The sequence below is a fragment of the Fonticula alba genome (assembly GCF_000388065.1).
Source record: "Fonticula alba strain ATCC 38817 unplaced genomic scaffold supercont2.9, whole genome shotgun sequence".
NCBI classification, from domain to species: Eukaryota; order Rotosphaerida; family Fonticulaceae; genus Fonticula; species Fonticula alba.
In genome coordinates, this window is record NW_009242979.1 from 952,356 (window position 1) to 965,583 (window position 13,228).

Consider the following 13,228-nt stretch of genomic DNA (forward strand, 5'->3'; position numbering starts at 1 on the left):
TCCTGCACCGAACACGGCTGCCGCACATGGGAGACGACGTAATGACATTATGGCGTCACGTGCCGATATGGCGGGAATCGGCTCTAGCCTTTTCCCGCAAATAACAGTGGATACCCGCGCCTCCTGCCTCCGGAGGGTGCCTCTCGGCCTTGTCCTCTGGGCCGTTCTCATCCGCCAGCCTTTGTCCCCGGTGCTCGGTGGAAGGGGCCCGAGCCAGCCTCGGGCGGGACGCATTCGGAGCGGGCCGGGCGCGCAACGCGCGCGCTTTTCCCGCCCATCTTTTTTTACAAGCGTCTAACCCCCCCGGCCCCTTGTCGTCCCCCTCCCCCCCCAGCGGAGGAACACCGTCCGTCGATTGAGTCGGCCCCCCGCTCGCAGGTCTCTGGGGCTTTCTGGAGTCTGCTCCTTCAGAGAGAAGGAGAGAGAGAGAGAGAGGGAGAGCCAAGCACTGAGCGGGGGAGGGGGGGCCGCGTTCTTCGGCCCGCACCCCGTCCCAGGCCGGCACCCAGCCATCTAGCAACACTCTCCGTTCCGCCTGTTTTGCCTCCTTCTCGGTATTCATCCTCCCCCATTCGCACTTTACCCGTTTCTCTGTCCTTCTCCTCCCTCCTCCCTCCTCCCTCCTCCCTCCTCCCGGCCTCTTACCTTGTCCTGCCTCCGTCCTGCCTTCCTCTGGCTTCCCCTGGGGATAAAGCTTCGGTCACACAGCGTTCACACGGATATGACGTCCCCCTCTCAAGAAGACCGGGGCCGCTCGCGGTCTCGCTCGCGGTCTCGCTCGCGGTCGCCCGACGACGTCGAGCGTGAGGGCCGCTGGGGCTCGCGTTCGCGCTCGCGCTCCGGATCACGGTCTATGTCGCGGTCGCGGTCTCGGTCGCGGTCCTTGTCGCGGTCGCGGTCTCGCTCCCGCTCCATTTCCCCATCTCGCCGTGATGTTCGCTCGCGGTCGCACTCTCGCTCCCTTTCGAGGTCGCGTTCCCGTTCCCGGTCGCGGTCCATGTCCCCGCGCCGGGGTCGGTCGCGGTCCCGCTCCTTCTCGCGGTCGCGGTCGCGGTCGCGTTCTCCGGGCATGCGCACCCGTGCGTCATCTCCTCCCCCTCCCTCGTTCCCGCTCGCCCGTTTTTATTTCATCGTTTCAATTGTGTAGCACCTTGCCTTGGGCCGCTTGTTTTTTCTTTTCCCCCAGTGTTGCCCATTCTGCTCCTGCTGCTTTCTTCTCCATTCTGACGTACTCCCGCTGGCCATGCTCCTTGTGCTTCACTTGCTGCAGGGTCGCCGGGCCGCCGGTCTCGGTCCCGGTCTCGGTCTCGGTCCCGGTCCCGGTCCCGGTCTCGGTCCCGGTCGCCCGAGCCGGTCACCAATTGCAAGCGTGTCATTGTCCATGGCATCTCGCGCAACGTCCTGCGCGCGCACCTGATGGAGATTTTCTCCGAGTATGGCACCGTCTCCTCGATTGATATTCCTTCTGACAAGCGTGCGTGCTTCTGGCTTGCTACATGGCGCGGTCCCCTCGCCAAATACGGCTCCCTCCCCCCCCTCCCGGGTCTCGGGGCCCTTTTCGCCTGTGTCCTGCTTGTTTGTCCTTTCTCTGCTTTCGTGACTCACATGCAGCATGCGTGTGCCGCCCCCTCGCCCCCTTTTGCGCATGTAGCCGGCCTTCACCGTGGCCTCGGCTACGTTGTCATGGAGACCCACGAGCAGGCCCTTGAGGCCATCTACCATATGAATGGCGCTCAGATCGATGGTATGGTCGTCACGGTATCCCTGTCCCCGGTCATCGGCAGTACGTTTCCCTGAACACCTGGCCTTGCTTCTGCTTTGCCAATGCCTTCCAAGCTCACATCTCCGTTGCATCTCTCTCCCTCCCTCCCTCCCTCTCTCTCTCTCTCTCTCCCCCTCAGAGCGCGGTGGCGGTGGCAGCGGCGGTGGTAACGGCAACAATGGTGGTGGCAAGCGTGGCCGCCGGACTGGCTCCAGCCGGCGCAACCGTCGCTAAAAGCTCCTTCGCCCTGTGGTTTCATTCCTCGAATAAGTTCCCTGGCATGGGGGTACCCCTTCCTGGGTGGTTGTATCCCCAAGTTTCGCTCGCTTGCTCTCTCTTCCTGTCTCTCTCTCTCTCTCTCTCTGTCGCCTGTGTGTGGTGTGATTCATATGCCTCGCCTCTCTTGCCCCTTTTCATGTACTTCTATCTCCCTCTCAATGCGTGAAATTGCCACACACACACACACACATATACATTCGCACATACACACGTAGGGTTTTTATTTTTCTCGGTAAAAGGCAGCCCCATGAGTGCTTGTAGGGATTTTTCTCGGGCCCACGGCATGATCGGGGGGGGGGGGGGGGGGATGTTCTCGCCGGCGTTCGGCTCTTTAGCTCTGGATTGCGCGGACCAGCTCACACAAACGATCAATATGGGCGCAACGCGTCTTCGGGTGCTGGATGGTCCAGTTCTGGAGTTGGAACAGATACTCGGAGTTGTCGCCAGATGGGCCTTCATCGGAGGGGGGCAGGAGGAGGAGGGGGATTAGGGGCCGGGACAGGGACCGGGGCCAAGGCCGGGGCCGAGGCATTAATGTGCACGTGCAAAATATCGTGCGACCGAACATACCGACACTATGGGCGATCTGATTGGCGATCGACTCCTCCGAGTCTGGTCCCAAGTACTCGGGGTTGTCCTCAGTGGCCACGTAGATGATGGCCTATCACCGTGTGGATCGGTATTTGAAAGCACATACACACGGGCACATATTTGCATGTGCGAGAGAGGGAGGGGACAAGTCCGGAGATGAGGGGTTAGAGGCAACCAGCGCCAAAAAAAATGCCGTGAATAGGACAGGCAACGACAAAGTACCTTCTCGACCAGGGGACATGTATCACCCTCATTGGCGTAGACGGCCACAGTATGGGTCTCGTATCCGTTCTGGCGTTGGGACGGAGCAGCAGCGGCAGATGTGAGAGGCATGTGCGCAGTGGCTTGCGCCGATGTGCATGTACCGATGCCCGTGCTCCAAGAAGGTGCCGTGATTGAAGGGGGCGAGAAAAAAAAAGGCGCACCTTTTCCCGGTAGTCCAAATACTCCTTGATCTTGGGCCAGTCGCTGGCCGGGATGCGATAGGCCACACCCCAAACAAGCTGGATGGCAAGCCGGAAAGTGGAGGTCGGTGGGTGAGGGGAGAAATCCCGAGAAGAGGATGGGCCGGCGGCGGGCAGAGCTGGCACAGGTAGTGGACACGCACACTGGCTTCTTCCAGGGGGGCCGGAATCAGGGTAACCACGCGACCGGGCTTCTCCTCGGTGCCGCGGTGATCGGTGCTCCGCTAGCAGGGAAGGAGGGGGGGGGGAGGGGAGGGGAGAATGGCACAGGCAAGGAGTGAGACGATGGAGAGGGAGTACTTCTTCCTGTGGCTCGCCACCGGAGGCGTACCTGCCAGAACCGGCGCTGGAAGTGTCGGATGTGCCCGACATGGCTGACATAGCGTCAGGGGTTTTGGATGTTAGTCCTGGGCGAGCACAGGCCATATAAGCAATGGGAGGGATGCGGCGCACGAATCAGCAAAGTGGAAGCCGGTCTTCCAGACCAGGCTGCCATCTGGAGATCATGTCGCGTGAGTGGGTGATCGTGTGTGTGTGTGTGTGTGTGTGTGTGTGCGTGTGTGTGTGTGTGTATATGTCAGCTAAATGTCAAGGGAGGAGGGAGGGGCAGAATGAGGCAGAAGAAGAGGTGATGAAAAAGCAGGACTGGGCGCGTGTACAGCCAAAGATCCAAATGTCATCAACAAGATCGCAGGTCATCTTCCAGGTTGACAAAGTGTTGCCGGGCGAGCAGACGCAAAGATGGGCGAGGAGACCGAAAGTAGGGGGCTGGAGTATGTCGGAGGGAGGGGGGAGGAGGGGAGCAGAGAGAGGGGAATGCCTTCGGGGGGGCGGGACCCTCGGGCACTCCGGGGCCGGTGGAGAAAAACACCTTCATCTTGTCACTGTTGCAGGAAGGAGGCGCGAGGGGGGAGATACTCCCCAAAGCAGGGGATCCCACCAGAGAGGCGGAGTCTACGCAGCACATTCCTCTCCGCTGGCGGGAGGAGGGGTCCTGTGGAGTGGGGGAGGAGGGTCAACACGCCTGCATGCAAGGACCCCCCCCCCCCCCCCCCCGGAGACGGGGCAGCTCGGCAATCAGGCATCCGAGGGTGCAACGGGGGCGGCATCCGCGGAAGGGACGGCACAGCGAGGTCACCAGGCCAGGGAAGGGATCTGACCGGCAACACCATGCGCTGCCGACGTAGCCGATCGGCGGCAGTGGGCGGGGCGGCAAGTCATGAATGGGATCACATGGACGCGCGTCACACGCCCCTGCGAATCTCATGGTCAACCCTTGTCTACGGCGCTCTGGAATGGGCCTCCCCCCCGGGCGGGCCGGCGCTCCGCGAGCGAAGTACGCGGGGGAGAGAAGGGGGGGGGGGATGAACGGGGTCTCCGCATCCGCCGTCTTGGCGCCCCAGCAGCTGGGAGGGGGGGGGGGGGGGGGGGGGCGGGGCTGAGCGCGCGTGCCGCTGCCCCTGCCTTGCCCCTCTTCTGTCAGCATGCCAGGAGCGTGTGGCGGGTTTGTGGCCCGTCGTGCCGGCTGCTCCTCGCGGCTTGGGCGTGGTTTCCTAAAAGGATACTTTCGTTGGCAACTATCCGCCCCTCCGAGCGCGCCCTCAAGGGATGCTTATGCGCGTGCGCCTGCGTGCGTGTGTCTGTATGTATATGCAGGTAGTTGTGCGCGCGGTTGCGATGGCCGCTGCTCGCCACACCCGGGCCTATTGCGCAGCCGACCAGCGTGGCCGATCCTTCTCGTCTGCCGTCAGGTGAGGTGCCCCCATTTTCTGTTCCACCACAGGGCAGCATCCCGCCCGCCCTTGGGGGCCTCGGGCCTGTGTCGTCCGGTGGAAGAGGTGCCTCGCCCATGACGCGTGGCGGACTGGACCGCTCCCGGCGCGTGTGCCTGGGCTCTCTTCTCGGGCGGAGGGGCCGGCCGAGAATTGTCGCGCCGTCTCAGTGAGATGTCCCGAAAAATTCCTCCGCCCCGGAAGGGTCGATCCCCCCCCCCCCCCCCCCCTCCGCGCTCTGCCCGGCAGCCGCAGCTTGGACGGGGCGGCGGAGCACTCGCGATCTGCCCCACACTCTTGTCGATGCGCCCCCTCCCCCCCTGGAGGTTTGCCCACGCGCGTGCGTGCGCAATATGCGCCTGCCCTCCCCGTGCCCCCGTCCCCTGTGGAGAAGGGGCACAAATGCACACATGCACACATGCCCGGCGCCGAGGGATCTGCCTGGGGATACCTCCTGAGTTCCAAGGTTTGTTATTGTCCCGCGTCCTGGGGGCCTCCTTGTTCTCCTGTGCTCTCGCGCGGTGGCCTTTCGTGGCGGCCGGGATTCAGCCCTCGATCCCGGTGGTTCTCTGGTCGCGCTCTCAGCGGCGTCCCGGCGTCCAGGAGGGTGTTTCAGTGGCCCTGTGGTGGTGGCGAGGGCACTCCTGTCCCCCCCCCCCCCACACCCCAAGCCCCCGCCCCGTGGGCAAGAATGCTCAAAGAAAAGCGACGGTCGCTGAAGCTCCCAAGGAGTTTCCCCCACCCGACGACGCAGAGCCCCCCCCCCCCCGCCCCGGAACACCCACCCCGGTTGGGGACGGCTGAGGATAAAAATGGCTCTTCAGCCGCCCGGTCCGGGCAGAACTCGGTCAAGGCCGGGACTCCCCCCTGTCCCTCTGGGTGGGATCCACAGGCCGCGGATAAATGAATGCTCCCGGGGCTGGGCGAAAGAAGGGGCCGCGGGGCGGGGGGGGGGGGGGACTCTGGGCCCACCCCCTTGCTCGCCCGATTGGTGTCGTGCGCTCTTTGGCCGATTGGTCCCCCCCCGTCCCCTGGTCCTGGGAGGGGGCCGAGGGACAGGGGGGGGAACTGGGGGCGAAGGGCGAGAGCCGGGTCAGGCACACATAGTCATCGCCTCCTCCTCGCCTTCTCCATCCCCGGGAAAGGCCGGCCGGGCTGGCCCCACGCCCCTCCCTCCGCATCGCCGGGAGAACGTCGGCACTCACAGCGTGAGCGCCGCGGCCTGCGCGCCATCTCTTCGGGGTGTCCTCTGGGAGCTCTCCCCTGGTCTCAGGGGGGCAGCATCCCCACTCTCGGCCTGCGATCCCTCGGGCGCCCTCCTCACCCTTCCTCCTCTCCCCTTTCCCCTCGCCCCGCCCCCAGCTGCTGCTCGCGCATCGTCCCTACCCATCTTCCTCTCCGGCCCGTCACGGCAGGATGTCCCGCTTGCCTTGCTGCCTGTGTTTGTAGATATCCTCCCCCCTCCTTCCCTGCTTTCGTTCCTCTCTTTCCTCCCTTTGCACCAGACGCCGGCCGCATTTGCGCCCTTCCCCTTCCTTTTCGCCGCCCTCTCCCTTCGGTTTCTTCGCCCCTCCTCGCCTCTGCTCGCATCGTCCTCGCCCGCTCCGCGCGACTGCGCAAGGGAAGGGACCAGATGTCGGGCGATCCGCCCATGCACTTGCCGTTCAATGGGGAGCATGCTCCGTCGGCCATGGGGGTTGATGCTCCGCCCGGACACCTGCCCCCGAGCATGATGGCCTTTGAGGCCGAGGGCCCGGGGCAGGGCCGGTCAGCCGATCCCGGCGACTTCGTCAACTTCTCCGGTCCATCCCACCCCCACGCTGGGACCTATCACCTGGCGCCCGGACATCGATACCACTTCCACCCAGGGTCATACCAGCGCCCGAATGGCGGCAGCTCCGGGGGTCCTGGCGGTGGTGGTGGCGGCGGCGGCGGCGGCGGCAGCAACAGCAGCAGCAGCAGCAGCAGCAGCAGCAGCAGCAGCGCCAGCGGGCAAGACAATGGCACCAACCATCCACCCTCCTTCCAGGAGGGCTCTTTTCCCACGGGCGTTGACAGTCATCAGCACCATCCCCACGCAGGCAGTCACGGGCACTTGTATGGGCCTCTCGCACACATGCACACGCGCGCGCGCACACACACACACACATTGCTCATCCCATCGCATCTCGCACCCGTGTCTGACCCAAGGCGCATGCGCCATTAGTTTCACGTCCCCCATGCAGCACGATCAGTTCCCCGGGCATCCGGGCGATGGGCCGGCCATTTACGGCGATCCTGGAGCCTACTTCGATCCGGGGGCCAATGCCTCCTCGTCGGACATGAACCTCGACGCGCACTTTGACCCGGGCGCCCCACCATCCCCGGGTCCCGGTGACAATGACCGGACGCCCCTCCCCCCGGGACCCGGCCCAGAGGCCACCCGGGGGAGGTCCTCCTCGACCGCGGCCTCCTCTTCTTCCTCCTTCTCGGGATCGATGGCACATCAGGCACCGACGCCATCCCTGTCGCGACTGGTTCCCACCGGAGCCACCTCCTCGCTGGGCAGCTCGCCGCATGCCCTGCTGGCGGCGTCCAACATGGCGGCCGTGGCGCAGGGGGTCCCGCGCTTCCGGGTGACCAGCTCCCCCCGGCGCCTGGGCGGGCATGGGCGTTTGCTGACCGACCCGCCTGCACGGCCCTCGCCGCCCCCCACGCCGGGGCACCTGTCCAAGCCGGCGGTCAAGCCGGCCGCCCCGCCCAAGGCCTTCCCTGTGACCCCGGCCGCCATGCTGGTGGCCGACCGGAGCGATTCCAATCGCCCGCCGCCGCTGCCCACGCCCCCGCAAATGGGCCAGGCGACCCTGGTCCCGGCGTCCTCGCGCGGGGCTGTTCACCACTTTGCCACGTCGACCACTTCCCTGTCGCCCTCGTTCCTGGCCGAGTCGTCGCGATCCTTCGCCCGGTCGGCTTCCGGGTCCTTTGGCGGTGGCTTCCACCCCCACCCCCACCACCCTCATGCCCACCACCACCACCACCACCACCACCACCACCTGCACTATCCCCATCAGGGGTATTCCGCGTCCGCCGGTGCAAGTGGCAACTTCCCCTCTTCGGTGTCGGGTGGCAGTCCGAACTTGGCCACCGGTCAGGGCCCGGGCCCCGGGTTTGGGAATGCCCCGAATGGGACCAATGTTTTGTCGGCCCCATCGACCCCGTGCTTGGGCTTCCAGCCGGGCACAACTCCCTGCTCGGAATCGCCGGCGTCGGTGTCGGGCGCATCGCCAGTTGGGTCCCTGTCGCCATCGGACTTCCCGGCCGGCTATCAGCCCTCCCAGCGGGCGCGATCTTTCTCGCTGTCGGCCGCCTCCGCGCCCTATGGCGGTGGGCCCGGGGTCGGGCCCAGGCACCGGCCCCAAGCCCCGGCCGCCGAGTTTGGCGATCCGACCACCAGCTCCGACACCGCGCAGGCCAATTCCGCTCTCCGGGCGGATGCCAGCGGCGGTGCCGCCCCCCTGGCCGCCAGTGCCCGGCCGCAGCCCTCCGAAGCCAGCATCTTCTCGGCCACCTCGGCTGCGTACATGGCGGCCGCGGCCTCCTTCGCGTCGAATCCCCAATTCCAGCTGCTGCCCAAGTTGCGCCCCGCCCCGAGTCCGGCGGCAGCCTCATCGGCACCCTCCTCGGCCACCGGGGGCTTGGCCCCGGCGTCCGGGGCTTCGAGCTCCGCCACGGCCGGCGCCTCGCCCTCTCCGTCGGCCACTTCGGCGGCACCAGGCCGCGCCGGCGGGCCCAACACCGCCCGGAGCTCGCTGTCCGCCTCGTCATCCTTCCCCTCAAGGGCCGGTGCTGGCACCGGCTCTGACGCCCCTGATGCGGAATCCTCCCCGCCGGTATCCTCGTCGCCGGTATCGCACATGCATACCCTGTCTGGCGAGTGTGCGTCTTCCCCCTGTGTGTGTGTGTGTGTGTGTGGGGGGGGGGGGGGGGGCGCGCATGGGGGGCGTCCCGTGTTGCCTCTTTCTTCCCTCCCTTCCCGAGGCCTTGTCTTTGAGCTGCCCATGCTGACTGTTTGTCGCCCCCCTCGGCCCGACGGCTCCTCCTTTTCCCGGCCCCTTTCTCCTGCTCTCTTTTTTCCTCCCTTCTTCTGTCGTTCTCGGCTTTCTCCACTTGCCAGTTATCAAATTCGAGATGGGTGACCCTCGGCAGTACGTGTATCCCCCCAGGGGCCTTTCCTCCCATCCTGCGGCGGTTTTCTGATCCTCCCTCCCTCCTCCGCCGGCCGGCCTCGCCGCGGCTCGCCGTTGTCCTGCCGGACCCAGGGTGTCCATGGTCGACAAACGCGCAAACCAGAACTTCTTCGAGCGCGCTCGGCGGGACAACTTGAACGAGAAGTTTTCCGAGCTCTCGCGCCTGGTGCCAGAGCTCAACCAGATCCGCAAGCCCTCAAAAAGGTGTGTCGGTTCTTTTGTCTTGCCGTTGGTCCTTCCCTCCCCTCTGCGGGGATCCTTCTCACCGGGTGTCGCTCCTGCGCCCTCGTCCGCTTTCCTCTTGTCCCGCCCATTTCTGACCGATGTGATTGGGGGGGAAACAATCCCACAGCGTCATTCTTCAAAAGTCCGTCGAGTACATCCGGTCGTTGCAGAACCGGTCGCGCGGGCAAAACCGAGAGCTGCACAACCTCCGGTCGGAGTTGACTCTGCTCAAGAGCACCGTCGGCACGGAGGAGCTCAAGGCCGAGGTGGTCCGCTTGCGCAAGCACTGCGAGTCCCTGGCCCAGGAGAACTTCGCTCTCCGACATGAGCTTGGCTCGATGGCCACCGGCGAGGCCTTCGATCCGGTACGGCTCCTGCTCGGCCTGTGGCTCATGCTCCAATGTGGGCTGGGTTTATTTTTATTTTTTCCTCCCCATCACTGACACCCATTTTCCTGCTTTCGCTTTGGGCGGCAGACCCTGGAGGCCGACGGGGGCCCCTCTCGTCCGGCGACCGGCGTGTCGTCTCCCTTCGAATCATCGGCCATGACGATGTCCCCCTCGGGGCAGGCATGCTCCCCGGCCCTCGACTCGCCCTTCATCCAGTCGATGAGATCCTGCTCGCCGATGCATGCGTCGTCCGCACACTCGCGGTCTTCCTCGCTGCCGGCCGTTCGGCGAACCCCCTCGCTGGATGAGCGCGGTGATCGGGTTTTCATGGCGGCTCCGGGGGAGCCGTGGCCCGGTGGGGCTTTCCCGGGCGAGCCTCCCGAGTACTCGGATTATCGGCGTCCAATGCACCCGGTGGATCAGGGGCCCTTTTCGCACTCGCCCTTCGGGCAACGGCCCGCCCCTCCGGCCCAACCTAATGCGCCCTTCGCCCCGGAGCCCGGGCACCGACATGCCGAGGGCTCTGGCTTCCACCACTTGGCCCACTCGGGCGAATCGCGCTTCCCCTTGTCCCACCCCCATCATCAGTTTTCGTCGGCCACCCCCGCGGCCAATCGGGGGCCCTTCTACGACTCGGCCTTCACCGAGTCGGGGTCTTTCCATGAGCAGCAGGTAGGCCATCATCACCATCCATACCACCATGGTCCGCCGCCGCCGCCGCCGCCACCGCCGCCGCCACCACCACCGCCACCGCCGCCACCGCCGCCGCCGCCTTCCTCCGAGCCCAATGATCGCCATCTGCCTGCTCCGCAGAGTGGCGGCCCGGTGCTGCCATCGCATTCGCACCTGCAGCCGCACCCCCCAGGCACTGAGGGATCGGAGAGTGGCACTGCCGGGCTGACCTCGGCCGGGGTGTCGGACATCCTGCCGAAGGAGGACACCCAGCCGCCATCCACGCAAAGTGCCCCATCGGCGGGGTTGCAAGATGTGCCGCCGCCCACACATGACCCGGCTGCCGACCCGGCCGGGGCGGTCCCCTTCTCCGGGTATTCGTTCTCCGGCCTGGGCGCCGCATCGGCGGAGGGCTATCCCCTTGCCTCGCCACACTGGGCTCCGCCGCATCCCCACTTGCAGCATTATCCCTTCCCGGAGGCCGTGTCCATGGGCGGGTCCCTTTCTTCGCTCGGGGGCAACCCGGCGCCGGGGGCCATTCCCTCCCCGAGCACGTCCACTGGCGGCCCGGCGCCGGAGGCCCTGGCCGCGGCATTGGTTTCTTCCTCACAATCGCGAAGCACGCAAGAACAGCTGTTCGGCGCGCGGACGCGCGCTGGTCGAGTGTCATCGACCGGCGACTCGGCATCTCGCCCCCGCACGGGATGCTCTCCTCAGCCGCCACCCTTCAGCGAGCCGATGGAGAAGCGCCCGGCCCTCTTTTTGCCCTTTTCCGGTCCTGGTACGTGTCAAGCGCAGGAGCGCCGCCTCCTCTCGGGGGAGGAAATGGCTCTGGCGGCCTGCTTGGTGGCTTCCCTTTGCGCTGGCGCCCTCTCCGGCAATCATGAAACTGACTGCTCCTCCTTGGGGGGTGTCCCTCTGGAAACATCGGCCTATCCCTTTGCCCACGTGTGTCGGGTTTTTTTTTCCCTCGGCCTCAGACGGCCGCCCAGCTGCCGCGTCACGTCCCCCCGCCGGGATGGATACTGGAGCCTCGCCTGACATGGAAGCCGGCTTCACCTTCGCTGGTGATTCGGTCGTTGGACCGGTCGAGTCGGCAGCCGAGCTGTACATGATGCAGTCCCAGATTGACTTTAAGCTTCGCCGGCAGAGTTTCCAGGAGATGTCCACCCGGCATCTGTCCCCTGAGCCACCGACCCCCTCGGCAAGTTAGTGCGTGCATGCGTGCGTGCGTGCGTGCGTGCGTGCGCGCGCGCGTGGCCAAACCGACCTGCCCCGGTCCGTGGCGCGCACGCTCACTCGAGTATTTGCTCGGCTCCTGTCCATCCCTCTTTGTGTCCTGGGCCGCGCGGCGCGCGCGGGCGTCTTTCGACAGGTAGCCAATCAGGGCCGGTCCCCTCGCCGTTGGCTACTGCCCTCCTTCCCCTTCTCCCTCCCCCTCTCGCCCCTCCCCCCTTGTACCATATGTATAAACTTCTGTCCTTGTCCAAGGTATTGTTTTGTCGCCCCCTCCTCCCCCCCCCCCCTGTCCCTTGTAGTAGAGACGTGTATGCCCTCAAGAAGGGAAGACCTAGCACAGCGATGGGCCGCGTACACTGGCGGGTCATTTGTTTGTCTTCTTCAAGCGGCTGTAGCGGCGGAATCAACATGGCCAGAATTTAAATGGATGTCTGCCGGGAGCTTGGCACGGCCCGGAGCAGGAGGCGAGAGGCCGGCTATTTGTCCTTGGAGATGGACTTCATGACTCGCGCCACACGCTTGCGCTTGGCCACGCGCTCGGCCACCTCCTCCGGGGAGTACACTGTGCAGGCGGGAGGGTGTCAGTGTGGCTTCTTTCCTCGAGACACGTTCTTCCGGTGTCTGGCACTTCCGGGGCGCATGTGTCGGGGCCGGCCCCTCATCAACAACGAGCAACGAAAGCGCGTGGCAAGGGCCGATAGAGGGGCGAGAGAGAGGAAGAGGGGAAGCAAACGCACACATGGTCTTGCGTGAACGAAGCGGCACGTAGGCCGCGCCCGGGACCTTGCTCATGGAGCAAGCCGCGTGCGGGATGACCGCCACACCAAAGCCAAAGCGCTGGTCCAATGAGGCGATCAGCTCGCTAGATGGCAGGACCTGGGGTTCCGGCTTCACCAACAACGGGCTGGCCTCCTCGGGCGCCATCGTGGTGGTTGGGGTGGTGACGGATGGCAGCAGGTCCTGGGGCTCATGGTCGGAATCCGCATCATCGGACTCGGCCAGCCGCGGCAGGGCGGGCAGATGGAACCCCGGCACCACCAACCCCGGGATCTGGGGACGAGAGATGACCCCCAGGCCGTGGTAGATGGCTGGCAGGGTGGTCTCGGCCGTGGGATCCGGGCGGTAGGCCATGGGTTGGGCCGGCGCCGCATCGCCATGCACGAACGCCGGGTTCGGCAGCGTGGCCAGAATGGGCCGGCCATCGGCCGTCAAGCCAGCCGGGCCGTCAGCCCCGGCGGAAGGATCCCCACTCGGCCGGTGGTACTGCCAGCTGAGGTTGCCCTTGTGGCAGGTGTCGAGCGAATGGACATCCGGAAAGATGGGCAGGACCCCGTCTGCGCCCTTGGAGGCGGTGCGAATTTCGGCCGTCGGCAGGGCGGCCACCATGCCCAGCAGCAGGCTTTGAATGTGTGCCTGCGTCTGGGTGGCGTGCCACTGGTTCCAAACCGACTGCGAAACCCGGCGCAATGTGTCTAGAGGTCGAGTGATTCAGGCGAGAGGTTGCGCGCGCGCGCGCGCGCGCGCGCGTGTGTGTGTGTGTGTGTGTGTGTGTGTGTGTGTGTGTGTGTGTGTGTGTGTGTGTGTGTGTGTGTGTGTGTGTGCGAGTGTG

At 65.6% G+C, this 13,228-nt stretch overlaps 4 protein-coding genes across 4 annotated transcripts in view; 2 read left to right on the plus strand and 2 right to left on the minus strand.

The window, feature by feature from the left end:
- The first annotated feature begins 462 nt into the window (after positions 1–462).
- On the plus strand, positions 463–2,128 carry H696_05285 (hypothetical protein). Its single transcript, XM_009499148.1, has 5 exons — positions 463–554; positions 695–1,079; positions 1,271–1,474; positions 1,652–1,783; positions 1,902–2,128. Exons 2-5 carry the CDS (start codon positions 722–724, stop codon positions 1,994–1,996), a joined length of 789 nt encoding a protein of 262 aa, XP_009497423.1. The 5' UTR covers positions 463–554; positions 695–721; the 3' UTR covers positions 1,997–2,128.
- A 209-nt stretch (positions 2,129–2,337) lies between these two features.
- Positions 2,338–3,921, minus strand: H696_05286 (hypothetical protein). The gene is made up of 8 exons (XM_009499149.1): positions 3,756–3,921; positions 3,550–3,592; positions 3,428–3,470; positions 3,240–3,320; positions 3,058–3,135; positions 2,855–2,923; positions 2,612–2,702; positions 2,338–2,494 (listed from the first exon to the last, which is right to left on the minus strand). Exons 1-8 carry the CDS (start codon positions 3,793–3,795, stop codon positions 2,373–2,375), a joined length of 567 nt encoding a protein of 188 aa, XP_009497424.1. The 5' UTR covers positions 3,796–3,921; the 3' UTR covers positions 2,338–2,372.
- Positions 3,922–6,558: 2,637 nt separating this feature from the next.
- Positions 6,559–11,618, plus strand: H696_05287 (hypothetical protein; the record flags this gene model as incomplete). Its single annotated transcript, XM_009499150.1, has 7 exons — positions 6,559–6,965; positions 7,075–8,783; positions 9,022–9,052; positions 9,167–9,298; positions 9,447–9,684; positions 9,796–11,161; positions 11,361–11,618. The coding sequence occupies 7 exons, from the start codon at positions 6,559–6,561 to the stop codon at positions 11,591–11,593; spliced, it is 4,116 nt and encodes a 1,371-aa protein (XP_009497425.1). The 3' UTR covers positions 11,594–11,618.
- Positions 11,619–11,963: 345 nt separating this feature from the next.
- Positions 11,964–13,228, minus strand: part of H696_05288 (hypothetical protein) — a 3,337-nt gene continuing 2,072 nt past the window's right edge. The window contains exons 4-5 of the mRNA XM_009499151.1: positions 12,357–13,091; positions 11,964–12,181 (exon numbers count right to left, since the gene is read on the minus strand). Of these exons, the coding sequence (XP_009497426.1) occupies positions 12,096–12,181; positions 12,357–13,091 (821 nt within the window). The 3' untranslated portion in view covers positions 11,964–12,095. The remainder of the gene's footprint in view (positions 12,182–12,356; positions 13,092–13,228) is intronic.

Bases quoted from the DNA above. Each gene is read 5' to 3' on its own strand.
- H696_05285 (XM_009499148.1), top strand. From the start codon at position 722: ATGACGTCCCCCTCTCAAGAAGACCGGGGCCGCTCGCGGTCTCGCTCG. The intron at 1,475-1,651 runs GTGCGTGCTTCT...TTGCGCATGTAG, and splicing joins TGATATTCCTTCTGACAAGC to CCGGCCTTCACCGTGGCCTC. The intron at 1,784-1,901 runs GTACGTTTCCCT...TCTCCCCCTCAG, and splicing joins CCTGTCCCCGGTCATCGGCA to AGCGCGGTGGCGGTGGCAGC.
- H696_05286 (XM_009499149.1), bottom strand. From the start codon at position 3,795: ATGACCTGCGATCTTGTTGATGACATTTGGATCTTTGGCT. The intron at 3,321-3,427 runs GTACGCCTCCGG...CTTCCCTGCTAG, and splicing joins TCCAGCGCCGGTTCTGGCAG to CGGAGCACCGATCACCGCGG. The intron at 2,924-3,057 runs GTGCGCCTTTTT...TCCCAACGCCAG, and splicing joins ATTTGGACTACCGGGAAAAG to AACGGATACGAGACCCATAC.